The following is a 27,125-nucleotide window of genomic DNA, read 5'->3' as shown; positions in this document are numbered from 1 at the left end:
TGTGAACGATCTCAGCCCTGCAGTCAGTCAGTCAGTCAGTCTGTCTTGCATCTGGGCCAGCCCTCCTCCAGTGGGGAAGAGAGGTACCAGCGAGGTCAGCGTCTCTGGGTGTCGCCACAGGTCACTGGCTTTGCCAATCTTCGTGATCGCTCTGGCCAAGGGCTGATGATGGAGGTTCCCAGGGGAAAGCTCGGGTGGGCCTAGCACCCGCCTCCTCTCTCCTCCGCCCTGCCTGGCTTGAACTCCTGGGCCAGGATCAGCCTGCTAATTATTTGTCAAAAGGATTAAGACTTGGAGCTATTCCCATTTGAGGCTAAGACAAATCATTTCTTTCCACTGCTGTGAAGAGGAACCATCTCAGGGTGGGCCTCCTCAGAACCGGGTGAGCATGAGCCTTTCCAAAACCTTTTTTTTTTAAAAAAAGAATTATTTTGTAAACGGGGGATATTTTTGTGACAGCAGCTCTGGCTAAGCCAGCACTGTCCTGGGGTCAGAGGTCATCTCGTCCATCCCCCTCACCCAGGGCCTCCAACCATCTTCCCCGGTGTTCCCTCCCTGCTGCTCACCCCAGCACCGCACTCTCGGTGGCAGGGGGATGCTGGCAGAGCAGAGCTGGCTGCAGGGAGGGACATGGGCTGTGTGGGAGGCACGCACAACGGGCCCACGTTTTTACTTTCATGTTCCTTGAAAGAAGTTCCCTATAAAATTTACTCAGCATGTGCAATAAACACTTGAACACGGTAGCTGCTGTGTATCTGAGGGAAGCACCTCTGGCCCCTGACTCACTCCCCAGCAAACAGGAGGAGGTCGTGCTGAAACACGGCCTTTGGCATCAGGCAATGCAGGCACACCCAGGTCCTGCTGCTTCCTAGCAGGTGCCTTCACCTCTCTGAGCTCTACCGGATGTTGGTCAAATAGGGACGGTAACGGCACCACCAAGCAGGGCTGTTGGGAGGACTAAGGGCAACAGAAACTGTCAAGGCAGCCAGCCCCGGTGCACAGCCACCCCTCAAGAAAGGTCAGCCCTCATCCTGAGACCGCTCCATCATTACCGGTCTTTCCTACCAGACCCTACGCTCGGAGCAGAACCACGTTTTCCTTATCTCTGTCTCCCCAGTGCCTCACCTAATGTCACTCAACAAATCTTTGTTGGATAACAGAAGAAGAAAGTTGAGTCACAAGGACTCACCGAGGCCTGGAAAGCTGTGGGGTCCCCATGACCAGGAACCAAGGAAACAAAGCTGCAGAGCATCCTGCAGAAACTCTCTCCTCTGGTCCCACTGCCCCACGTGTGCGTTCCGGGGCCCTGGTTTCTGGCTCCTGGGCCCTCTGTAGTGGGGGAGAGGGTGGCAGCAAGTATGGTGAATGCACAAAAGGGGTATTATCTCTTTAAAGGACGGTAATTAGTAATTCCAGCTGATGGCTGTGCTGCATTGTTTTAATGAAGAGTTCTATTTTTATAGAAAACACATAATTGAGTGGAAAAAGCAGGCTATTCTCTGAGTCAGGCGGCCACGCCTCTGGAAAGTCTAACTCCTCAGCCAGGAGGCCAGAGCCTGCATGCAGCGTGGGCTTCTACCGGAAGTGGGTCTTATCCCGGAAAACGGGGCCCAAGTCTGATGACCCAAGTTCACAACCCAGCTTCCCTTCTTGTAGCCATGTACCCTCTGTCCAGTCATTTCAACTTCTCAGAGCTTCAGTTTCTTATCTGTAAAATGGGAATGACGGTATCACTACACCCTGGGGGCTGTTATGAGGAAACAATGCACATGAAAGGCCTAGCACTTAATAAATGGTTCAGTCCACGTATGACCTGTCATTACTACTTACCTAGCCCCTATTATGTACAGTTGCCTCTGTTTCCTCGTCTGGAAAGTGGGAGTAACAATAGTTCCTACACCTCCCACAGTTGCTGAGGGGATTAGATGAGTTAATGCACGAAAAGTGCTCAGAGCAGTGCCTGGCACAGAGCAAGCACTGGGTGTGTTGTTATTTTGTTATTATTGAAGCACTTGGGGTTCAAGCGTACCGGGGTTGTTCAGTCAACCAGCTGCCTTGGGTTCTAGTCCCTGCTTTGCCACTCATCAGCTTTCTGACCTTGAGAGACCATCTAACTCTCCCGTTAGTTTCTCTACCTTTAGAGTAGGAGGGTTGTAAAGACCAAAAAGTAAACAAATCAAACCAAAGCAACGACAAAACAGGGTTAAGGGTATGAGAGTGCTCTGAGGGCTGTAAGAGCCAACATCCCCATGTGTTCCCTTCCCTCCTTCCAGAACATCGAACAAAACAACTCCTACGGTCTACCCATCGGGGGGTCTAGTGGTGTGCTGGGTGTCCAGCTGTGGGTTCCCTACAGGGAGGAAGGGGAGGCAGAGGACAGGCCATAATCAATGCCCCAAAGGTGCTTCCACACTCTCGGGGAAGCTCAAGAAACACATCCAAGGCAATTAGGAAATGAAACAGAAGAAGAGAATCAGACACTCAGTTGAGTGGTTCAGCTCTGAGTACCGGAGCTTCAAGGCAAAGTGGAGCCCAAGGGGAGTCTCTGAGGATGGGCAGGATTTGGAAGCAAGGCGAGATAAGGTACTCCTTGGGGCTGGACTGGCAGGGACAGGTCTGAAGGCCTGGAGGTGGGGCTCAGGGAGAAGGGGAGGGGCAGCCCGTATATGAGTAGGAACCAGCCGCTCCCTCGCCTCCAAGCGCTGTAATCACCTGGCTCTCACCCTGGCCAGGGAAGTGCTGAAGGACACAGGTCTCAGGCTCCTCTAAATGCCATGCCTCTGGGAGAGACTCCACCAGGGCAATTACCTGACTAAGCTCACACGCTTGCTCTTTAAGGATATCATTTTAAAGCTCTAACAGGAGGGACCTCCCTAAAAGGGAGAGGGCCGCAGTCAGACCCATCTTTATTATCTTCCCGTAGACTAATCCCTAACTTGCAAGGGACACTTACGGCAGCTTTTCTCAGCCCTAAAAACCCAGTAAGTTTTCCTTGGCTCTGGAGGATTACACTGACTCCTGTCCCCCAGCCTTTTAAGGTTCACACTGATCCCCTACCTCTTAATGAATTCATTCAATGTGATCCGACGTTTAAAATCGACCGCCCATAAGCTTCCACATGCAGGAGTTAGCGCCTTGTTGCTTCAAAAGCTCTGGCCCACCCGCAGAACAGCCGCCTGAGCCCATGGCACCCCCAGCCTTATCTGTGCTGACCGATGGCTGGCCCAGCTTCCCTCAGCTGCAGGTCACCTCCAGTTACCTCCAGGTGACTTTCCAAACACAAATTCTTGACCTTGAAAGATATGAACACAAACCACACAGAGCCATTCCATAACCATTTTGGGGTGGAATAACTTCCAGAAAGCACGTCCTTAGATGGAACAAAAGTTGGCTCCCAGCCAGGTGTAAGACACAAAGAAGCGAACACCTTGGTCTTGGTCTATAATCTCTGCCCAGTGAGCAGACCTGGGGACCTGAAGACCACCCACTGCAGAGGGGAGGCCAGCCCTACTTCATGGGCACGAATTCGCCTCCTGAGCCCTCTCCCAGGGGCAGAAAGGCTGGGCCACTCTTGCTTGAAAGTCAAGGGCCCCAGGCCACAGTGCCTGCCACCAGAAAATGTTGATAGGCGTGAGGATCAGGGAGCAAAGAGCTGAAACGGCTTTAAAACAAAGAATTCCTTCTGGAAAAACCTGCAAACATCTGTCTTCCTTCCTTTCCTTCTTCCTCCCCAAACAAAATAACCTATAGATCATCTACCCTCCTAGTTGGAGTGTCAGCAGAAGGCTACAGGGAGACTGAAGACTCTCTGACCGCAGTGCCACGTGGAGTGAGGTTTCAGGCGGGCTCCAAAGAACCACCAGCCAAGGCAAATGCTGAATGTCAGACTAGCTTCGCCGATGAGGAACTGACCTCTGGGGAAGAGTGTGCCGGTGCCAGTGATTATGCCTGGTTTAACACTTCCCTCCACCACATGGCCTGCAAGCTTACCCCATGGCTCCTGTCCTCATCAGGGGATGTGGCAGCCAAAAATGTTTCATGAACCTGGCAAAGTGATAAACTATGTTTGTGCTAATACCTTTGATTCCAGCCCCCTCACTGGAGTGCTGGTATTTTAAGCGTCCCTTTGATCTACTCCAAGTCCCTAATAAGAACCATCCAATAAACACTCTGGGTTTAAGTCAGAGACATTAACAGAAGCCCCAGGACTCTGATCCCTTCTGCTCAGTGGAATGCACCACTAGAAATTTATCACATGCAACCTGAGAAAAAGGTGAGGCAGGCCAGGGAGAGATCAGAGGGTTACCCTCGAGGCCAACTTGGCCTTGGCCAGATTCAGTCACGGTCTGGCCCCAGCTAATGCCTAGTTCTCAGCTCAAACATTTTCCAAAACAGCCCAGGTTTCCTGGGGGAGATGCTGTGACCGGTTCCATTTGCTTACAAGTGGTGAGCTCTGGCTTGTCAAGAGGGCCATATAGCTCCTGCTCTGGGGAGAGCTCCCTAGGGCTCCGACACCCCTTCCCCCAGGACCTTCCAAGGCCCCCAGGACCTGGCCAGAAACCCAAGACGGGTGGGAGGATGTGGCCCTGCCACTGATGGGAGGGGAAGGGAAGGGCAAACCAGTTTGCTCCTTTTCTGTCAGCCCAAAAGCCTGGGCTTTCAAAACCCGTCTGGCAGGCTGCCAGGTCTGGGGTGGGAGCAGTGACTGACAGGCTGGTTACTGGAAAGCTCCCATCATTAGTCCAGGAATGTTGTTTGGTTACTATGGCGACCTCCCCTACAAGCGGCCTGACTAAAGCACAAGGAATCTGTTACCTAAAACCAGCACCCCACGGAGCCCATGGCTTCAGGGACCAAGGTTAGCAGTGGCCTGATCCCTGTGACCCTCCCGGCTGAGCCTCCGGATCCCAGGAATGGAGAAGGGACCAGCAAAGGCATCTCAAAGCTTGCTGTGGGGATCTCTTGCATTCTGAGGCCTGGCCTGGCTTGGAACCCAGGTGCAAATAGGGAGCCTGCTGCCCCCTTGAGGCCCCCGGCAAACTGGCCAGCAATGGCCAGGCCAGCACATGTGCCCAGGGCTCTGTCGGAAGCCCTCAGGATTTCAGGAAGCTGCTCGGGTGTCTGGTTCCCACCGTGCCAGGTTCCCACTGTCCCCGCAGGCCCATCAGTCTCTGCCTCACCACGTTTCTGCCTTTTTAAACTCAAGCTCCATTAACTAAAGGTCACCCTACAGCTTGGAAATCAAGATTCTCTTTGCTTTGCTTTCTAATCCCTGAATTCAGGAAGATTTTCAAAAGTCAACTCCACGAAAGCTGGGTTTTTCTCCTGGAGTCTTGAGTCTGCCCCCCAGGAACGGCAACCTCCTGTGCAGCTAAGGAGCTTGAACACCTTTTCACAGCTTCCCCTGCCCTCACGTGCAGGACGCCCTCCCCCACCTCCCGGCCCACTGCGGGCACTTGCCTCCCTCGGGTCCCAGGTCCCGGCCTCACACTGTGGACCATCTTCCAGACCCACCCCCACTGCTTCACCCAGTGAAACCAGTTGTAAATTGACCGTGAGATCTTTTCTTGTCTGAGTCTCACAATAGTCCTTGGAGGCAGGACAGATGTCAGTCTTGCAGCGGCTGAGAAGATGCAGGGGCAAGCTGCTGGAGGCACCACAGGTAAGTGGCAGCCAGGGACCTGCTGTGGCTCCCACATGGGGACAAGCGCAAGAGGAAAGGGGTCTATTCCACCCGGCAGCAACCCCCTGGGCCAGGCCTCCCAGACCCCTGACACCAGCCTGCCAGCCTCTCCCCCACTAAGGCAGTCTCTGCAGAAAGGACGAGCCTCTACAAGGTCTCAGCCACCTGGGACCAGCGAGGCACTGGGTGGCAGACAGACCCAGACCAGGGGCCTTTAAGTGCCTGCAATACAGACCCTGTTGAGGACGCTGAGGTCAGGGCGAAGGAGGCTGACTTTTTTGTTTGGCTGCTGTGATGTTTACTGGGCCCGGGGTTTAATTAACTGCCGTGGCAACAGCGAGAGCCACACGCAGCTTGTTCCCAACGCAGGGCGCGGCTGGAGAAGCAGGATACACTTTCAGTTGAAGAGCAATGACGTTCTTCAGTGATCCCTGACCAGTAACGGACTCAGCGACATGTCCTGCTAATCCAGGTGTCTCATCCATGGGGAAAAGTACGGACTTATTTGCAAAGAGCCACGGCCACACCCTAGGGTCACTCCACAGGGCTGCGTGGCAGGTGGATTTTCCACCCCCCCACTCAACTCGTGCACTCAGATGGGAGACGCTGGCACGGGAGGCTCCTGCACTGGGCTGGGGGCACCGAGGGGCCAGCATGTGGGCCCCCTTCCCTGGCTTCCACAGGACAGCTCTGCTCCCATCCGTTCACGGTTTCCACCTGCATGCAAGATTTCACTCAGAAAAAGGACCGGATCTGATGCCTGGCCCAGCCTCTTGTTTCTTCTGTGACAGGCACTCTGACCCAGGGGCCAGGTGAGGCAACCCCTCCCCACTCTAGGATTCTAACCCTCTCATCGTGACAGTTTCTGTTTCCACTGAAGCGTAACCGACAATAAACGCACACACACAGAGGCACACTCATACACACATATGTGCACACACATGGCTGGCAGCAGACCGTGCGTCAGACCCTGCCAGATAGGCATGAGGATGGAGCTTGGAAAAAAGCCAGGTAACTGGTACTGGAAGAGGAGGACCTTTGTCCTTCGTGTATTTGTATAAAAGTAAAAAATAAACTTCTACACAGTAGGTCTTGCCGTATTACATTTGGGATTAGGTAACTAATCCCTTGTCCGCACAGGTTGTTTTATCTACGTGTAGTGTTCCCTAAGCGGCCTGTCTTTTAAAGTGAACTGATTTCAGTTTTAATAATCTCTCAGATGCAGGGTGGAGACCAAGAGCCAGGGCTGTCTCCCGAATACAAACAACAGGCTACGTGGAGCTGCCCTCGCACCACATAGCAGGTGTGTGCCCTCTGCTTACACCTGGCCAGAACAGAATGCCAGAGCCAGGCTCCGCCCCCACAGGTCCCCGCCCCACCTCGACGCTCAGTGTGTGCATTGAGCAGCCCGCCAGCCCAGCAGTGTCCGCGGGGAACTCACTTGAAGTTCTCGGGATGCTCCGTGATGGCCATGTTGATGACATCCAGGGCATGCTGATGGTGCTTCTGGGCGGAGAAAAGGAGCGCCAGCAGGTGGAGGGCATTGGCGTCATCCTTGCACACTTTCAGGGCCTCCTGCAGCTGCTCCATGGCGCTGGAGATCTGCCGGAGAAAACTGCCAGCTGAGCGACCTTCCCCAAGGCCCACACCTCTCCCCGGACTCTGGGGCCAGGTGCCAGCCAACAGGGGTGCAGCAGACTCAAGTGAGACCCCAGGTACTGTGGGGTAGGCAGGGGCTCTGATGAGAAAACACCACCCCCCAAATCACGTGGCCAAGAGGGATCTGCTGTCCAAAGTCAGGCCCTGGAAGCTAGCGCTGTCCCCACGCCAAGGAGGGAAAAGAGGGGCAGGTTCACAGTGTACCACGAAGGATCGGCCGGGAAGCACCAACTGAACCGGAGGAGTGGGGCTGTGGAGAGGCCACCGGACCACTAGCTACAGAACTCTCCTCTGAACCTGCTCACGCAGTGCTGGGGGCAGACAAATAGATGCTGCCTCCTACTCAGGCTCACAGTGGCAAGAGCTTAGGCTCTGGGGTCAGATGGGGGCATGGATCCCAGCTCTGCCACTTCCTAGCTGGCGCCCAGGGCAGGGGACTTCGCCTGTCTGAGCTGCAGTCCTTACGCTGCCAAATGAGGATAACGGTCATACCTATGACAGTGGCTGGGTGAGACGACGTAGGAAAAATGTCCTGCTGAGTATCGAACACGTTTGAAAACTGAGTTTCCCTCTTCAAGCGCCCAAAGCCCAGGCAGCTAATGAACAGGTAAGATCTTTTCTTCCAGTCCTGAGGGACGTGTTCTCTCAGGCGCTCAGGCCTGGCAGTTGTGTCAGCTCCTGTGACTCTATCCACACCAGGACCCCGTCCTCCCAGGAACCTCAGGAGCCCTTTCCAGAAAGTCTTGTTCTTCACCAAACCTCAGACCCCGGTCTCCAACGCTCCTTGAGGGGCCTACAGGACACAGGTCAGCTGGGGCCTCTGGTCCCTGGTGTGCCTGGCACCTGCCTGGTCTCCACGCGGCCTCTGCACAGGCTGTGGGGACTACTGCCAGGCCCAGGGTCCTCCCACGGGGACCTCCCTTTGTGGAAAGGTCATGGAAAGTAAAGGAGGAAGCTAAGGTCAGTGTGGCTCCTGGCTTGGCTTGCCCGTGCCTCCCCAAGGCTGCTCCTGCCCCGTTATTCTGGGCTGGGTGTCCAAATCCTCGGCCCTCACTACTTGAGCAGCCATGCATGCTCTGGGCAGGATGGGCCAGAGGAGCTCAGAGACGCAGGCAGGCAGGACTAGCTTAGAGCTCGTTCAGGGACCTTCAACCCCCTGAGGTTACCAAGATCTGGGTCCCCAAGGACAATGGGTGCCAGGCTCCACTGGCCTGGCCCAGCCATCTCTCAGGGAGGACAGGCGCCATTCATCAGAGGCGGCTGAATACTTAAGGATATTAAAAAATGCATCACCGAAGGTTTATCAGGAACTTGATTGGCAAGGAAAGCACTGGTTCTTTTACAGAGGGCTAAAAATAAACTGGTCTCAGGTATCTTTGCGTCCACGCTCCTGGGAGCAGCAGAGCAGACTGATGTTTCTGGAGAGAGCAGCAGAGAGGTACAAAGTGCCTCCTCCAGGACCTGGAAGTCAGGAGCCAGGGGCACAGTGGGAGAGGGGCTGGAAACACAGCTCCCTGAAGAAGAGACCAGGGGCTAGAAGTTGACATCGACCAGTAAAACCAACCACCAGGCAGGTGGACAAGGCTCCAAGTGCCCAGTCTCCAAATGGGACAGGGGGACAGGATACTTAGAGCCCCATGGGGTTGCTTCACTGGGTCAGAGTAGGATCTGGAGCAGACACTGTGCTGGCCTGGCCAGTTCCTAGTTCCTGAGCTCAGGAGAGCTTCAGCGCCTCAGGTGTCAAATGGGGCCACCGGCGCCCTCCTCATCAGACGCAGGGCTCGCCCAGGCCAGTGGGGGTACGGCAGCACCCTCGTCAGCCAGGCTGCCTGTCACCTGACCAAGAGCAGATGGGGGCTCTGTGGACTCCTCTCCAACAGTCTGGAGCCCAGCCCGGGTCCCTGCTGGCTTGTCTGCAGTTCCCGAGTGGCCCAGCGTCCACGCTCACCTGACCAAAGCCACCGAGAGGTCCTGCTTCACACAGAGCACCAGCCTGCGGGGCACACGTGAAAGCAGAGGCTCTGAGGGGCCTGGGTGACGGGAGCTCTCGCTCGTTTCTGAAAGGCAATGGCTGGGTGGGTTGCCCGGCCTCACTCCCTGGACAGCTTGGGGAAGGAAGGTGGGTCGGCCTGGAGAGCCATGTAGGTCGAAGGTGGTTGGCGGACAGCAGGCCCCCGTCAGCCCCCAGAGGCCGAGCCTGCCGGTGGCGTCCACAGGGCCAGAGGAAAGCTCTGGGTCACACAGAAACAGCTCCACGTGCCAATCACTCTACTCCTCCAGACCCCTGGGGAAAGCTCAACAGAAGGTGAGGACACAAGCAAATGTTTATTGTGGTCACCTGTCAACTTCTCAGGAGACGGACACATTGTAGGAGGAGTGAGGGCAGAGAATAACCCCTTCCTGTGTGCCCACTGTGGGCCAGGGGCTTTACCACATTAGCTGACTTAATCCTTACTAGGGCCCTCTGAGGTGGAGTATGAAGGTGCTGACATAGCAGACAAGGAAACAGAGGCTCAGAGAGGTCAAGTCACTTGCAAAGGGTCACACAGCTGATAAAGGCAGTGGAGCCAGAAGATCAGCAGCCCCCCGAGACCTGGGTGTTAGAATTGTGAGGACTCACCTGGCGGACGAGGGCCAGCTGCAGGGACACATAGAGGATGACCTGGGGGTCACCGGGCGCCAGCTGCTGGGCTCTGTATGGGGCAAGGGAGCAGCAAGTCAGCCATCAAGGTCGACAACCAGTGTGTGACGTGGGTCTCCAGCGTGCCCACCCTGTGCTGGGTGCTGCAGGGCCAAATGTTGGAGATTCTGCCTGGGCTCGCTCTGGAGGGTGCCCCGTGGGAGACGATGGCTGGGGCAGAAAGCCCACAGGCAGCCCAAGGCAGGGGCAGTGGGTGCCGAGAAAGAGCTGGCTCTGGCTGAGGTGGGGGCCGTCTGGGAGGACAGGACTGCTGGGTGGGGGAAGCCCTCTCCTCCGGGCAGCTGTTGACCCGGCTGTGGCCTGGTACAGAGCCTGGAGTCTGCCCTCTCCGCCGCGCGACAGAAGGGAACGGTTCCCGGAGGATGTGGGGCTGGGATGGCCTCTCTGGGCAAGAAGCGCTGGGAATGAAGAGCCAGCGGGGGGAGGGAAGGAGATGTCCCCTGATCCTGGGAGTTCAGAGGGGGTTTGCCAGGATGGGCCTCTCCTTCCTCCCTGGGCTTGAGAACAGCCTGCCCCAGAAGGGAGTTCCCAGGAAGCTGGCATAAGGAGTCCAGGGCAGGCCCCTACCCAGCAGCCGCCACCCGTGCTCTGAGGGAGAAAGACACACGGGGCTCATGGGGAAGAGCCCTGCGATGGGCCAGAGGAAGGAAGGGGAGGGATGCTCAGGTGGGTCCCCGGGCTGTGGTGGAGACGGGGCTCAGCCAGGATGGGCCTGGAGAGGGAGGAAGGGCTGCTGCTGGGGGAGGGGCTTCTCTGCCGCCCCCTCCCTCCCTGGACTCTGGGCTCCTGGGAAATCTCTGTGAGGACTTGGGGTAGGGCTCCTCACAGCCCTCAGGTGGCAGAGGGGCTGGGAGGAGGCAACCACTCTTTCTGAGTCCCTGCTATACTTGTAGGTCACTGTGCAAGGTGCTTTCCTGCTATAGCTCACGTCCCCAGAGCTCAGGGGGACGGGAGCTGAGCCTGGGGGGAGCTCTACTCGTGTGGAAGGGCTCAACCCGCCCACCCAACCCCAAAGGCCTGTCCCTGCTTCCTGTGTGAGCTCTCAGAGCCTCGGTTAGCTGGTCAACAACATGGGGACAGAAACCTTTGCTCTGTCTACGCCAGAAGGTCTCCTGAGAGAACATGAGAACGAGCCACCTCGAGCAACGCTGCCATTCGGGCCCGCCTCCCTCACCTCTCCAGCGTCTGCAGTGCTTTCCGGTGCAATTCATCTTGCTTGGATTTCAGAGTCGCTGCAGGAGACAGGATGGAGACGAAGCCATGAGGGGGTGCTGGAGGAGGGCCAACCCAGCTCTGTCCCACCCAGGGCACAGAACTCTGCGGGGAGAGGCCCCACCGGGACCCCATCTGGCAAATGCTCGCACTCAAGCAGCTCCGGAATGGTGCCACCCTCTGCCCTGGTTACTGGGGGAAGGGGTGCAGGTGTCTCCCTGGTCCTAGCCTCCTGGCATGATTCTTGACACAACAGATCCTTGTACTCCTTTGCCTTCCTTGCCACCTGGGCCACACGGACCCTTCCAAAGGCCCAAGCCTCTAGGGAGAAGTTACCACCTCTGTCCTGGCCACATGCCTCCCTGGGCTTCCGTACTGATGAGGCTTCTTCTTTTCTAACCATTTCAACAAATTTCAAGTGCACGATTTCATGGCATTAAGTACATTCGCCATGTCGTGCCACCATCGCCACCATCCGTCTCCAGATCTTTCTCATCGTCCCTAACAGACTGTCTGTACCCACTGAACACTAACTCCCCTCCCACTAGGCCACCAGAAACCTCTATTATACTTTCCCCATGAGGCTTCTTGATTTAACCCAAACCGGGCACCTTTCTGGTAAATTAAATCATCTTTAAATAGGGTAGCACAGGCATTCGAAGCCTTAGCAGCACACTGAACCCCTGGGAAGCTTTAAAATGACTGTTGTCAGGCTCCAACCAGACCAGGTCAAGATGCTGCTGGCATGGACGGATGTCAGGGGTCCCCAGCTTATAAAGCAGCCCTGCTTCTAGAGGATTAAAGGCACATGGAGGGTCTCTGGACTCTGACTGAGGGACTGATGACTCCCTCACTTGACCAGTGTGTAGGGATCCCAGGGTTCCTTATCAGAGCCTCACCGATACCTTGAAGACACAGTGACTACTGTCACTCAAGAACAAGCAGCTGGCACGGCACCAGGATCTCACCCCTCTTCCTGCCCTCGTCTTGCAAGTGCCAGCTGTTCTTACCTCTCGTTGTGCGGGGCCTCTGAAGCCAGCTCCCAGGGGCACCGCCTGAATAGGCGGTGTGGGTTGGAGCTGATTACTATTCCGGGTTTGGTCTGGGTGGGGGCCTATCACTCCCTTTCCCTCAAGCTGCAAGGATACAGAAGTAGGTGGCTGCCGATCCCTGGGGGAACACACGGCTGAGCTGGCGGGGTTGGGGACGGAACACCAGACTCCAGGCGGCAAACCCACGCACCAAGCACAAGTATTCAGTAAACGCCTGCTGTGTACCCAGCTCTATGTCATGCACTGGGGGGGGGGGGGGGTGGTTTAAAAGACCCCAGAAGATGACAGTGGTGCTGACGGTAAAGGTGAACCAGAAAAAAGACACTGTGCGGTCAAGGGCTGGTGGCGCATCACAGACGGCAAGCGCCACAGGAGTTCCAGGGGCAGAGGTCAGCGCGGGCTGTGCCGGGGGGCAATTAGGAGGCCTGGGTCACCCCGAGCAGAGGCTCCTAGGCCCCAGCACTCACCGTCGGTGGCCTGCAGGCTGTAGGTGAGGCCCAGTGCCAGGTAGCCCTTGGAGAGGAACTCCCCGGCTTCCTCTCCGAGCTGGATCACCATCATGGCAAAGTGCTGCGCCTCCTTCAGCTGCAAAGAGGAGGCGCAGGTCACCGCGGAGGGCCGCCATTCATAGTCACCAGCCCGGGGCCCTCAGAACTGCAACTCCTTGCACCCGACCACAAAGGCCAGGCGCCCTCCTGAGGCCACACAGTCACTGAATGGAAGGAGAGCTGTTTCTTCCACAAGCACCAACCTGGACCTTATCCCCCACCCAGAGGCCTTGTGCTCAAGATTATGGGACGCCACCTCTCACAGGGAAAGCTTCCCTCGCTCCAAGGATCCCAGCTCCCCGACAGCTGCTCTGCCGAGAGCCTGGACCCAGGAGCAGGCCAGTCTGTGCCAGCTCCTTTCCTCACTCTGCCCGTGTCCGTCCCTGCCCCGCTCGGCGGAGAGAGGGGAGCGGGAACGGGGGGCAGGCAGGGCTCGGGGACTGGGCCTCCGGGACACCGCCAACCCTGCAGGGCGGGCAGGCCACCACGCTGGCTCCGGCTGTGGGCTTGCTCCCTGACACCGGGAGCTCTAACTTTTCAGGCCTTGGGTTGTCTGTCCTGAGAGCAGGAGGGACTGTTCCAGTTGGAAAGGGACCAACTGGCTCAGGTCACGTGTGCACACATCACACACAACATGTGACACGGAGAGAGGGGCACGCAGGCAGCCCTCTGGGGCACCCACGGCAGGCAGGCCTGTTGGGAGGTAGGGAACAGCTGGAGGCCTCAGCTGTGCCCACTCAGGGCCCACAGGCCTCCCAGAGGTCCCCTCCCTCCTACCCACCCAGGAATGTCATCTGCCCGTGTGCCTGCTGTGGCAGTGTCACCAAGAACAACTGGTACCGCCCTCACCAAGGGGCTGAATGATTCATACCCACAGCCCCACTGCTGCCCAGGTGTCAGGGCTCCCTTGTGTGGAACATCTCCCCTCCCCCATCCGGAGGGGCCCACAAGGTGAAGCTGGGTTCTGGCACCCCAGCCAGTGAGCCCGCACTCTGCTCCCGTCCCTGCTCAGGCCCACCCCACCCAGCAGGCGAGGGACAGTTCTGTGCATCTTGTGGCCTGACCACTGGCCACAGCTGGGGTCACTGGTGGACTCTCCCTCCTTGGAGTATGAGGGGACCCTGAGATAGAGGCCATTAGCCGTGGGGAGGCGAGTTGGGCTGAGCCCACCATTTGGGCACAGCCACGGTGAGCTATGTGCAGGAAAAAGGCTGATGGAGCAGAGAACCCACCGAACAGAGGCGATAAAAACCCTCAAACTACAAGAGAGGCAGAGCACGTGAGGTGACGGCCCAGAGGGAGATGGTGGAAGGGGGGGCTGAATCCCAGCGGCCTGACCACCATCCCTGACAAATGGCGACAATGGCAACTCTCTACCCCCTTGTGGTAGAGCTCAAGCTGCCGGCCTGGGTAGTGGGCCACCTCCAGGTTGGTGGGCTGGTCACCAAAAGGACATGCGAGTCTGGGGAGCTGGGCCTGTAACACCATCAGGCCTGAGGACTTGGGCTTCGGGGGAGGCAGCAGCTCAGTAAACCCCACAGCTGCCTGCTTGCTGCCCAGTGCCCGCTGGCCGGGTGGACCCAAGTCTGTAGATGCGGAGATCTGTCCCCTGGAGCATGTGGCCCAGAAGGGCTCAGGAGAGCCGCGGGGCCCTGAAGTCGGAGCCGGGCTGAGCGAAAAGCACGGGACAAGCCTCGCGACACAGGCTCGGCCTGACAGGCATGGGGCCTTGAGCAAGTCACTGCAGTTCTACGTCCCAAAGGGCCTTATCTGCCAAATGGGGAGCTGGACCCCCTCCCACAATGTAACTACTCCTCCCTACAAACCTCCACTGAGGCTTCTGCAGCACCAGGCTCTATGCTGGGCCTGGCTGGGGAGGCCCAATGACACGGGGGCAGGATGCCCAGATGAGCACGCACAGAATCCCTAAGGAGGGAGAGACCCCACAGGACAAGGTGGCTCTTAATTAAGGCTCCACTGTATGGCGCTGGCCTGGGGCCATGGGAGCTCCCCAAGAGCAGGCAACCTCCTGGCTGGGGTTGTCCAAGGAGGCCTCGTGGCAGGGGGTGGGCAGGAGGCACCAAGGGAAGGGTAGGTGAGCAACAGCGTCTTGCCTCCTTGTTAATATCCCCACTGCTGGTGCAGCTGGTGTCCCACACTGTCTTTAGGCATCATTATGCCCCATTCAAACAGGAGCGAGCTTTTTTATAAACCACCAAGTACGAATTATAAACAGAATCCAGAAACCTCCTGCACTCCATGTGTGTGCAACTCTTCTCACGGCCATGTCCTCCTCAGCAAATGCCAGCTTCTATCTCCTGCAACCCATGTGCAGAGGGTGCCAGGAACAAAGCTCAGCAATTATTGGCAAACAGGGAAAAATTACTCTCCAATTTATATACATCATATCTTGGATTAATACAGCTCACCATCCTTTAGTTTTAAAAAGTGACAACGTACATCCTTAGCTTGTCCAACTTGTGGTCCCCTCTGACCCCAGGTTAGTAGCTGTCCTTGGCCAGTACTTGCCAGCCTTGCCCACATAGTTTAACATGGTCTTTAAGCGTGGTGTCAGCATCTGTCTCAAATCAAACCCACAAGGCTTCAATGTACCATTTTCTTACATGGCCGACACCACTGTGATTTCTCTTACCTACCACAAAACAGTTTTTTGCATGTGGAGTCATGTGATTATGAACAAAAAGAAGTATTATCAATTCTATTAAATATGATAATATACGATATGATACCATACAGTATTAATAGATTTATACATGGGTGCTCTACCTAGCGAGCAAAAGGGAAAAAGTCACGTCAAAAATCAACAAAAAACCCCAATATGTATGTATTTCAAATATAAAATATATATTAAAAGTATATACATAATGCACAATTCCTGTTCATCTAAGGCAGGGGTGGGAATCCTAAAGCCCTTGAAAATATGGCTTTGCCACCTTTGTTCTGAAGTATGATAATCCCACCCAAATCCAGAGTCAGCACCATGCCCATGGGTAAATTTTCCATGCAGAGAGCAAGACGGCCTAGCAGCTTAGAACACAAGCTCTGGGGCCAGGCTTCCTGGGCTCAAATCCTGGCGTGGCTATTTACTGTGTGACCTTGGGCAAGTCACTTCACTTTGCTGTGCCTCAGTTCCCTCTTCTGTAAAATGAGGATAACAGGCGTGTGTCTCACAGGGTTGTGGGGAGGACTGAATGAGATAAAGACACAATCAATGCTCAGAACAGTGCCTGAATAAACATAAACTACTACTATTATTATTGGTTGTGATTTTAGATCTATAGTTAATCTTCCAGAATTTTTTTTAAGTCTCAGCCTAATACATGTGGCGAGTGCCATCTGAATAGAGTCCCTGTCGCCTAAAGCTACATGAGCTCACTGACAAATTAGGAAGTGGCACCAAAGACCCCCCTGGAATCCAGAGAGGGGGCACCACTGTCTGCCTTTTGCCTCTGGCCCTGACCCTTCGTCTCAGATAAGGAGCAACTCTACACAAGGACAGCGGGGTCTCCCTGTGCAGTCAGCTGCGCCAGGTCGGTCAACCTCTCTGTCCCGTGGTCTGGGACACACATACGTGTAACCACCCACCTACCATGTCACAATACTCACCTCTACTGGGGGTAATACACTCGGATATTTTCTATGCTATTCTCTATTTCTTTTTTGAAAACGTTCTATTTCACAGTCCACTAATGGGTCTCAACCTACAGTGTGAAAAGCAAACTGCTGATTGATCCACCCAGCGCCTGCCCATCTACAACCACCCAGCCGTCTAGCACCTCACCTGCCCTTTCCAATCTCCACATACTTCCTCCTGTGGCCTCCAAAGTTAACAGCTAATGGCTCTGGAGTTGTGCCGCTGCTTCTGCAAGATTTGCTCGGGTTACAGCACTGGGACCTCCTTGCTCAACAAAATACTTCCAGGGTGAGGGGTTTCCAAAGCTTTCAACCATTCTCCCCCTACACTGCTTTTTAATACCTCCTTTCCTGTGGAGGCCATGTAACTTTGTCACAAAACCCAGGTGGAGATCCTCTCTCTCTTCCTCCCTTGCAATTCTAGAGCAGTTGGGTGCCCACCTGGCGTGTCATAGCACGGCAGCCACTTGATGGAATGGGTGTCTTACAGCTTAGGTTCTGAGGCACAGGGTGCTTAGGGGACCTATCCAAGGTCACCCGGCTGGTAAGTGAGAGAACTGAATTTCCAACCCAGGTCTTCTGAGTCTACGTTTGGATCTTTCGGAGCTGCCTGATTCACGGCTGCCCTCTGTGGGTCTTCATTTTTCTCCTCTCTGTCCCTTCGGGAAAAGGATGCATCGAAGGATGTAACGTTTTGACCCTTTGCTTTTGCTTTCTGTAAGTACGGAAAGCGTTCCCACGCCTTTCCAAGTTCCTGCATCTCTCCAGTTCTCCTCATTTGGTCCCCACACAGATAGGCTCCTGGCCTGTACACTCTGCTCTGGCTCAGGCTGCCCGGTTCATCTCGCAGTGGGCCAAAGAGCTTGTACCCCTGGAATCTCCACCTCTCCTTCCCTCCAGAGAAAGGTCATTTCTGAGCCCCCAGAGCTCTGCTTAAACAGCACCTCCAGTTTCTCCTTAGCTGCCTCCCATAGGATCCAGGACCTGTTGTTATCTGCTCTACTGAAGATGCACTTTTTTCTTCCTGGAAGGAACAGGTACTCTTCCTAATTTCCACAAGCTCGTGGCAGGAGAGCTGGCATTCTTTATGGCCTCCTAAACACTTAATCCATCTTCCTGGCGCTGCCCATCCCTGAATCTCAAAAATGAAGGCAAAAACACAAAGGCACATCCTTCCTGAGAGTCTGCTATTTTGAAGGGGCTGTCACAGGGATGGCTGCCATTTACCAGGTACCTCCCACATGCTAAATAAGCAGGGACACTGCTCAGCTCTGGTAGTCAGAGCCACCCTGTAACAGTTTACTGATGAGGCACAGAGAGGGTAAATTATTTCCAGTTTACTGATGTGACTGTTTCCAGTTTACTGATGAGGCACAGAGAGGGCAAATTACTCACCCAAGTCACACAGCTAGGAATCTGAACCCTACCCTCTCAGCCTCCAAAGCCTGCACTCTTCCCACCATCCCATCCCACCCCCTTAGGGGAAGAGGCCGAGGGACAGCACCACAGACCTTTCCAAAGATGAGCATGGCCTGCTTTTCCATCCCACAACCTCCTCTCCTTCTGTGTGTGACACACAGTCACACCCCCATCTCCTATCCTCCTAGAAAGGTTTTAACTTTTTTAATTAAATGAATTTGAACGAATTGTGTTTGGAGGGATGTGAAAAATATTTACACCTCCCTTTTCTCCTGCCCCAAATAACTGGCTGGGGACCCCAGCAAGATGCTGGTCATGCTGAGGCAGGGGGCTGCCCCACTGCTGTCACTGGGTCAGAGCCTGGGACACCCTCCCCCACCGAGGCAAGCCTCAGGCTAAGCAGAGGGGCCAGTGCTCTCAAACCCAGGGCAGCCAGCATTGGCCCATGCCGTCACCTCTTCCCAGGCCCCTCCTCACCTGCCCTCACCCAGGGGCAACCTTGATCTCAGACCCAGACCCAGTCTGGAGCATCTTACACTGGCTCTGGGCATAAGGACAGGACGCGGGGACAGCAGGTGCTCCACCTCTGGGCACACGGCCACCTGGTCCGCTTTCACCCAGCACAACTCGTTTTTCCAGTGTCCCAGTTTCAGCCTCCCTTCCTGCAGCCCGGGCCAAACTGTTTATCCCCAGATCTCGAGCCCCAGCTCATGGGGCTTGGCTGGGCAATGGCTGGGCCTGCTGGGGGCTGAGGTGAGCCAGGACAGCTGTGAAGGCAGGAGGCGGAGGTGGCATCGGTTGCCTTGCAGATCCGTGCCCCGTTATAAAGCACCAGCACCCCTCTGCCCGCCCGTCAGACCCGTTCTTCCTGCTCTCGGCCCTGAGGACAGAGAGTGCTGGGCTGCCCCTCTCCTGGCCTCCTAGGAGAACAGGCTGCCCCGGGGCCACCTACAGCCTGCTCTCAGCCCAGCACCAACCTAGGGAGCCAGCGAGAACCGTGAGCCAGATGTAGACTTCCCACACCTGTCCCTCGCGGACTGCTGAAGCAGGTGTTATTCTGTATTTCTGAACACCTACTATGTGCAGGGTTCTTTGTGAGAGAGAAGGGCTGAGGGTGTGAGAAACGGTAAGTAAAGAAGCTCCCCGTTTAGACAGAAAGGCAAGTACCAAACAAGGCAGGATTCCTCGACAAGTGACTGTGCTCACTGGCAAGTAGGATCCATCCAGTAAGCACTAGGCATTAACTCTGGGCTAGGGTTTCAGGAGAGAAGAGAGTGAGCTCCTGCCTTCAAGAAACACACATGCAACAAAAAATGCAATGCCTTGTGCTAAGTGTCCAAGGCAGGTAGGGAGGCACAGAAGGTTTTGTTCAGGGCAGGGAAGGCTGCCTGGAGCCCAGCCCCAGCCCTCCAGCAGGACCACGCTCTAGCCTGTACCTGAGTTAAACCCTGGCTCAAACCAGCCCCCAAACCCAAATAAACTTCTCCGCTGAGGTTAAACAACTCACCCTCCTCCCCAGTTCTGAGGTCCAGTCTGCATGTGTAAGTTTCCTTTGGGGCTTTTCTATTTATGTTGTCATTGATTACTTTGCTCCTAACTCATCTGTTTTCAATTTGGACTGATTGGATCCTAATTTTATTACCATGTAATCTGAATGCACATAATCACTGTAATTATGCTGCTGAGGGAAACAGCTCCTCCGCTGCGGAAAGACCTACATTTAGGGTTTCCCAGCAAGGGCGGCCGTTGGCTGGGTGGACCCACAGCCAACTCAGAGCTGGCAGCCCTCGGGAGCACAGATGCCCTCCCCGCCCCACCCCTGGCAAGGCGGGTATTTGGGCTGCATCCCAGGGATGCACTTGAGGCCCCTCTCAGGAGCCCTGGGAACACACAGGGGTGTGAGCCACGGGTCAGCGAGCCCACCCTCTGCATCCTCCGGCTCACGCCACCACCCACTGCTGCGATGCACTCAGACTGGGTCCCCACTCTGCTGGCACCCACATCTCAACAGCACCCTACCCTCTAGGGTGTAAGACGCTAACAGTCTCCCTAAAAACACTTGGGGGACGAGTTTCCCCACTAATCATGTGGCTGAGGAAAGCAAGCTGTGATGGAAGGGCCCGCCACTGGCCCACCTCGGAGCCCAGTCCATGGCCTCCTCCTCCTGGAAGCCTCCCTGACCTGTCCAGCCCTCTCCATACTTTATGTCATTTACGCCACATATGAGGAACAGTGAAACTCTTACCCACCTCATCACGAAGCCTCTTCCAAATGCCTAGAGCCTATTATAGATCAGTCTTACAGAAAAACATCATAAAGCCTGGGGCCAAAAGCCATGCTCTTCCCTCCCCCATCATCCACAGTTGTTTGGGGCCAAGGCAGGGCCATGTGTGCGTATCATACATGGGGACCTGAGGACTTCCTCCCCCCTCCACCAATCGTGCGAGGGAGCCAGTCCCTGCAGCAGAGGGGGGATGAGGCCCGCTGGGCGGTGAGGCAGGGACCCCTCGGAGGGGGTCCTCAGGATACCTGGCGGAGTCTCCCTTCCCAGGACTGGAGGAGTTGGAGAGGCTGCTAATTCTGAAGTGCCTGCTGTAGGCACTTGGAGCCTGGCCCCTTTGCCTTGGAACAAGCTGGGCACCCGACTGCGAGGGTAGGCTGGGGTGTCACGACATCAGGAAGGGGAGGACCATGTATGGGAGAAGCTCCCCCTTTGGGAGACGCTGGGCCAATGAAGGAACTGGGCTTATTTAGCCTGAAGAGAGGAGATGTGGGTGGGGCTGACAGCCAACACATGGGAGAGATGCTGCACTGTTCTATGTCACTCAAGAGGGTGGAAATAGGACCTCCCCTGACATCAGGAGGCTGATGTGGACCCGAGGAAGCCAGGAATGTAGGCAAGGGAGCTCCCAGCGAGAGGAGACAGCCGTGCAGAGGCCCCGCTGCTAGACCCCCCCAGGCTGGGAGCAGCAGCCCAGGGAGCCTGGCGGAGGGAGCACCAAGGCGAGGCCTGGGGCTCTGGGTTCCTGGCCCAGGGCTCTTTGCTCACTCCCCCTGCTGACCTCCTCGAGGTAAAGTGCTGCTGGGCAGAGGGCACACGTTGAGCTCATCTTTAGTTCAGCTGCCTCAGCAGACTGGTAAGCAGGGAGCTGAGCACAAGGCAGGGACCAGGGGGCTGGAGCCCAGAGGAAGAAGGGGGCTGACAGAGAGGCCACCTTCCCATTGGCCCGGAGCTGGTTCTGACTCCAAACGGTGTGTTGGCCCAGGTAACTCCAAGGTCCTGCCCACTGCCCCTGCTGCTGGGCAGGCGGGGGGCACCCCAACTTTTGACTCCACATTTGGCTCCCTGGAGACATTCAAGGCTGAACCACAAACCTGACACCATCCTGAGTTGGGGATGGAGGATGGAGTTTTCTCAGAAGCCATTCTCCACCCCGCTCTCCCCTCCAGGCCTGCCCGCCTCGAAGCTCCCCATGCTCCCCCACCCTTTACACACACAGCAAGGTGCGCACACGACCACCTGGCGCCCATCTGCCACCATCCTCCCACAGGAAGCCGCCAGGACCTGGGCCCTGACCCTGTAGCTCACTCACCCAGTGCAGGGACCCTATGCAGAGCTTGGCGGCCATCAGCGGCACCGTGGGGTCCGAGGGCCGCAGCTTCACGCACTCCCGCAGCAGCGACACGGCATAGGATGACTGCAGGAGAAAGGGTGGGCAACACAGTCACTCGCAGCCCTGCGCTGCGGCAGACTGGGTGCCTCATGCCCACAGTGGGGGCAGCTCCCAAACAGCCAGCCCCGGCTCTGCGCCCCGTTCCTCCCAAGCCAGGAAGAGGCCCAGCGGGAGGAGCCCAGGCGGCGGTGGTGGCAGGCAAGTCCCCCTCCCCGGGTCTCAGTTTCCTCATCTGGAGAATGAAGGCTGTGACCCTTGCCCAGAAGTGATGTGATAAGAGCTAAGGTGACAACAGAGGGAAGCTCTTCAAAAGGAATTCAAATGTGAACCACAGAAATTTTAGAGGTAGAAGGAATTCTCTCAGACCCCTGAGTTCAACACCCTCAGTTTATAGGTGGCAAGATGAGGATAAGCCCACGTGGGGACTGGAGGCAGGACCAGTGGTGGGGAGTGCGGGGAACATAAAGGCGGGCAGAGAAGCAGCAGGAGAGAAGCCGTGGGGATGGGGCCACACTAGACGTGCTGAGGACGGCCAAGTGTGGAAGGTCTGCAAAACCCAGCCCACTGGCCAAATCTGGCCCTCTGCCTGCTTTTGTAAATAAAGTTTTACTGGAACTTGGCCACGTCCATTCATGTGGATATTGCCTGTGGCTGCTTTCCTGACGCAAAGGCAGAGGAGAGTAGTTCCCACAGAGACCGTTGGGCCCGCAAGGTCAAAAATGTTTACTCTCTGACGCTTTACAGAAAGTGTGCTGACCCCTGTTCTAACTGCTTTATAAATATGAAGTCATTTGCTTTTCACAGCTCTATGAGGTAGGTAGCTATGTCCCTATTTACAGATGACAAAACTGAAATGCAGAGAAGTTAAATAGTGTGTTTGAAGCCACACTACCCCTAAGTGGCTGAGTTGGGGTTTGAGCAGTCTGGCTCTAAGCGTGTAACCACTGCCCTATGCTGCCTCTGTGGTGACTACCTTGGCCAGAGAGGAGGCCTCTCTCTCCCTGCTCTACACACACACACACACACACGCACTCACGCACGCACGCACGCACGCGCGTGTGTATAACTACAATTCCCACAAGCTGGGCCCTGCAGTGGGCCAAGCTCCCCGCCGTTAGTTAGCTCTCATCCTCCCCAGCCACTCCAGGCCCTGCTGGGGAAATGGGGGATCCAGAGGACTCTCCTGTCCACAGCACAGTGTGGAGACTGGCTGATGGAGACCTGCGGCCCCACTGGTCTGCGTCCACTCCGGACCCCTGTCTTTCTCTAGCTCCCTTTCCCTTCCCCCTCTGAGAAAGGAGAGCTTTTCTCAGCCCCAAGCATGGGGCTGGGGGATGTGGGGTCACTGCATGGAGGGGCAAGAGGCCATGGCTCTTGCCTGTCAGGTGCCCACAGAAAGGCCGGGGAGAGAGGACAGAGTCCCCACCACACTGCTCTCTCATGAAAGAAGACAGTATGAGACCAAGAGGGTGTTAGCATATGACCGGCTGGAAGGCTGCGTGGGAGGGAGGGATTCGGCCTGGGCTGGGGCGAGGGAGGCCGGTGAGGGGCTCTGAAAGAGCTACCAGGCATCCCCCTCTCCGGAGAAGCCCTCCTGTGAAGGTCGCTCCCAGCTCCCTCAGCATGGTCCCCTCTGCCCACACACTCCAGCAGGCCTGCCCCCTCCCTGGCTGCTGACCTCTGCATCCCCGAAACACGGGCTTCTCTAACCCTGACCCTCCACGTCCCACCCCTACCCAGACCACAAAACACTGCTATTTAAGGAGCCATCTGAGGACTCCACAGTCTGAGCTGCCGGCTCTTTTTTTCTTTTTTTGTCATTCTGGTTACCTAGCAACGCAGCCACTGTGATTGCCGAAGAGACCAAGAGGAGTGACCTAAATCATGCCATGGAACTCCTCCTCTCTTCCTGCAGGTGGAGGTGCCAGATATATTGACATCCGCTTGGCTTCACCTTCTGCGCACAATCGCAAGTACAGAACCTTGATTCCCACCTTAGGCTCTTGACAAAGGCGAGGTCTGGCCATGCTTCCGAGGGCTGCCTGAGCCAACCCGGCAGACTGATCCAGTGCGCGGGGTTCCTGAGGGGCGGGGGGTGGAGAGTGCGCTTCCAGAACAATCTCCTGCTGCACTGAATGCAGGGGTGGGTGTAACCCAGCCTGTGGGGCCTCACGCATAAGGAACTCACTGATCACCCCAACTTCCTGCCTGTAAGGCCATTCTCATATCCACCTTGCTGGTGTGGGAAGAAGCCAGGCCAGGACACCAGCTCCCCGGATCTTGGGATATGCCAGGCTGCACCTGGACCTCTCTGAGTCTGGCTCTTCTCAGTAAGGAGGCTGAAGACCCTGTAATGTGACCCCTTTTCCTAAGACTGGGGGTGCTTCCAGGAGCACCCCCAGAAACTAAAGATAACTTCTGAGCACAGTGTACTCTTCTCAGGAGGGGTCACCACTTTCCTCAGCATCTCAAACGGGTCCATGACCCACAGAAGGGTGAGAACCTGGCCCTGGGCCTCTTGGACCATACTCACTATTACAAGGCTAGAGGCTCTTTCTCTGTTCCCTGGAGGTGGAAAGAAGCTGTCGCAACCCGCTGCAAGCTGTCTGCCCAGGCTCCACACGAGCTCCAGCACCTCGCCACCCCGAGGGCCTCGCCCTATCTGTGTTCTGAACTCTGAGCCTCGACGAGGCCCTGCGGAGCGCAGAGCCAGGGTGCGTCACGCCATGACTTCAGGGTGCTCAGGGAGGTGGCCAGTGTGACAGGGGAAGGGGAAGAGGTCTGGGAAGACAAATGCCTGGCAAGGTAAGCGGGGTGCAGAGAAGGCTCCCACTTTTCTCGGCTTCACCTCTCCAGGCCCTTCCCACCTGTCAGGCTGTAGCACCTGCCCTTCTTGCCCTTTCCTGCCAGGACCTGGCCACCCTCCATTCACGGAGGAGCTGCTGGCAAGGCCGGGAGGGCCCTCCTCAGAGATGGCTGCGGGGCTAGAAATGGCAGGTGGCGCAGATGGGTCAGGGCGGGACGGGGAGCAGGGAGGAATCCCCTCAGCCCCACAATTGGGCTCCGGGTGTTACAGCTCTTGGAACCATCTGCAAGCTCATGCCTCCTCACTTCCTGCCTTCGTAGCATCCTCGGCCCCAACACCCTCAGCGCCCAGCTCCGGAAAGGTTTTTCTTTCATGTCACTGCTGAGAATAGCGGCTTATGTAAGTGTGATTCTCATGGGAGGGAAAACCAGTGGGTGCTGGGGCAGAGCTTGGCGGGTGGAGAGCAAACGCAGCTCTGGAAACTGGAATAAGGTCAGCCCCGCGCTGAGCAGGGCTCCTCCTGGCCGCCCCCCGCCACGTCCCCCTCTGCTCCAAGCGCTTTCTCCACACTCCCTCAGGGGAGGGGGGCCCTGCTCCCGCCCAGGTGAGCTCCAGATGTCCTTTCCTGATGCCACGCTCCCTCCTGGGCAGGAAGAGAGCTGCGGCTCAAATGGAACAACCTTCCCCTCGCCTGGAACCCATGTCCATGCCTGCCTCAGGCAGTCACACCAACCAACTCACAGGCGGAAATGCTACGATGCCCCAGGCTTGCACATATACTCAGAGAAAAGCATCCACAGACACACCTGCCTACCTGGCACAGTCGTAACTCACAGGTAGGCACCAGATTCACACAGGGGTCTGTGTGTGACCCTTCATGCCCCTCATTCCCTAGAGATTAAAATCAGCTGCTGGACAATATTTCTGAATCACTGCCCCACCCTCCACCCAACTCTGGGAAGGACGAGAGGACAGCAGACCACCCTCCCCCGCCAGGGGTGAGTGTACAACCCCCAGCGCACTCTGGGTCTTACCTTCCCACAAGCCACCATGGAGAGGGCCACTTGGTACCAAAGGTGAAATTCTCCAAATGCGAACTTCATGGCTCGCTCCAGGCACTGGGGAGGGGGAGACAGTCAGCACTTCCCCTCCAGGGGTCCGTCCCACACCAGCCCACCAGACACCCTTCCAGGAGAATCTCTGCCCAAGTCGCTTCCCGCAGGAGGTCGCCAGAGCTCATACTTGGTTCCTGTCGGAAAACTCCAGGGGTAACCTGTCTCTGCCACTCGCATGCTGTGTGATCTTGTGCAAGTCTCTCACCCTCTCTGGCCCTCAGTTCCCGCCTCCATATCATGTGAACACCTCACAAGGGTGATGGTGAAGAGCAAATGAGATTGGTTAAAGTGCTTTCAAAATGTAAACATCCAATAAAAATCATAACAGCTGACAATTCTTCTTACTATCGTGCCTGGCACCATACTCAGCTCTCTACGTGTATTAACTCATTTACTCTTCCCAACAACCCAGGGAAGCGGGTTCTCTAATTACCCCCCACTTCACAGATAAGAAGCTGAAGCTAAGTAAACGACTTGCCACAGTCATAGGGCCAGCCAGTGGCAGACGTACTGACTCTAAAGCCCGTGCATAAAACGCTGCCCAAATGTATAGGCTTCCTTCTGCTCTTCTCTACGACCACCGAGAAAAACCGTCTGTTCCCTGTGGCCACTGTGATCCTGGGCCACTCCGATCCTGGGCCACTCCAGGTCAGGGGCTGCCTCTGAGATCTGACAGTCACCATCAGAAGTGGTTCCAGGTGACAGAGGCAGAAGACAGCATTCGAGGCCAGGATTCACTGTGTGGCCATGATCAGGCGGGTGGGGGACAGAGGTGAGGGGTACAGGATCACACAGCAGGTACTTTCAGAGCTTGGTGGCCTGGGTCCCCCCGTGTTGGCTCATCTGCACTCCCTGCACCATCCTGGGCAGAAACCCACCTCTCTGGGCCTCGCCTTCCTCACTGGTGAACTTGAGAGACCACTTATCCCCCCACGTTAAAGAAGGTATCTTCCGGAAGCACCTCGCACGGTGCCTCGGTGTGAGTAAGGGCTCAGCAGGCGTGACCGCCCCTCCGCTCGGGAGCCCTCCCAAACACGTGCAAAGAGAATCTGCCACCAAGAGGGCCACCTGTACAAGGGGCCGAGGGCCCCCATGCCACCCTTGATCCCAGCCTGGATCTGAAAGCTCAAAAATGTGCGCAAGCCATTCGCGCTGTGGGGAGGGGGTTAGGAGAGAGCGGCAGCTCTGTGCTCCTGGTCCCCACATCCTGGAGAGGGACCACCCTCTGGGCCCAGCCCATGGAGCACTGCCCCAGCAGTGTCTGCCCAACACAGTGGGCGTGCTCCAGGCTCCTGACCACACCCAGCTCAGAACCCTGCCAGGACAGGTAGTCACAAAACACCAGCATCACCTCTGGGGGAAACTGAGGGGTGGATAATTTTCCTCTTGTGCTTCTCTATACAACACCATGCGTTCTTTCACAAGAAAAAACACATGAAAATATCTGTAAAACAGGGCTTCCCTGGTGGCACAGTGGTTGAGAGTCTGCCTGCCAATGCAGGGGACACGGGTTCGTGCCCCGGTCTGGGATCCTGCATGCCGCCGAGCGGCTGGGCCCGTGAGCCATAGCTGCTGAGCCTGCGCGTCCGGAGCCTGTGCTCC

At 56.3% G+C, this 27,125-nt stretch overlaps 1 protein-coding gene across 1 annotated transcript in view; it reads right to left on the bottom strand.

Moving 5' to 3' along the window:
* TTC7A (tetratricopeptide repeat domain 7A) overlaps positions 1-27,125 on the bottom strand; it is a 110,738-nt gene that overhangs the window by 32,570 nt on the left and 51,043 nt on the right. Inside the window, exons 9-14 of the mRNA XM_007459973.1 lie at positions 25,443-25,526; positions 21,522-21,626; positions 12,775-12,892; positions 11,218-11,275; positions 9,963-10,035; positions 7,125-7,285 (exon numbers count right to left, since the gene is read on the bottom strand). Of these exons, the coding sequence (XP_007460035.1) occupies positions 7,125-7,285; positions 9,963-10,035; positions 11,218-11,275; positions 12,775-12,892; positions 21,522-21,626; positions 25,443-25,526 (599 nt within the window). The remainder of the gene's footprint in view (positions 1-7,124; positions 7,286-9,962; positions 10,036-11,217; positions 11,276-12,774; positions 12,893-21,521; positions 21,627-25,442; positions 25,527-27,125) is intronic.

This window comes from Lipotes vexillifer, unplaced genomic scaffold, assembly GCF_000442215.2.
Source record: "Lipotes vexillifer unplaced genomic scaffold, Lipotes_vexillifer_v1.1 scaffold666, whole genome shotgun sequence".
NCBI classification, from domain to species: domain Eukaryota; kingdom Metazoa; phylum Chordata; class Mammalia; order Artiodactyla; family Lipotidae; genus Lipotes; species Lipotes vexillifer.
Note: the sequence above shows the minus strand (reverse complement) of the source record. Positions and strands in the feature narration are given on the sequence as shown.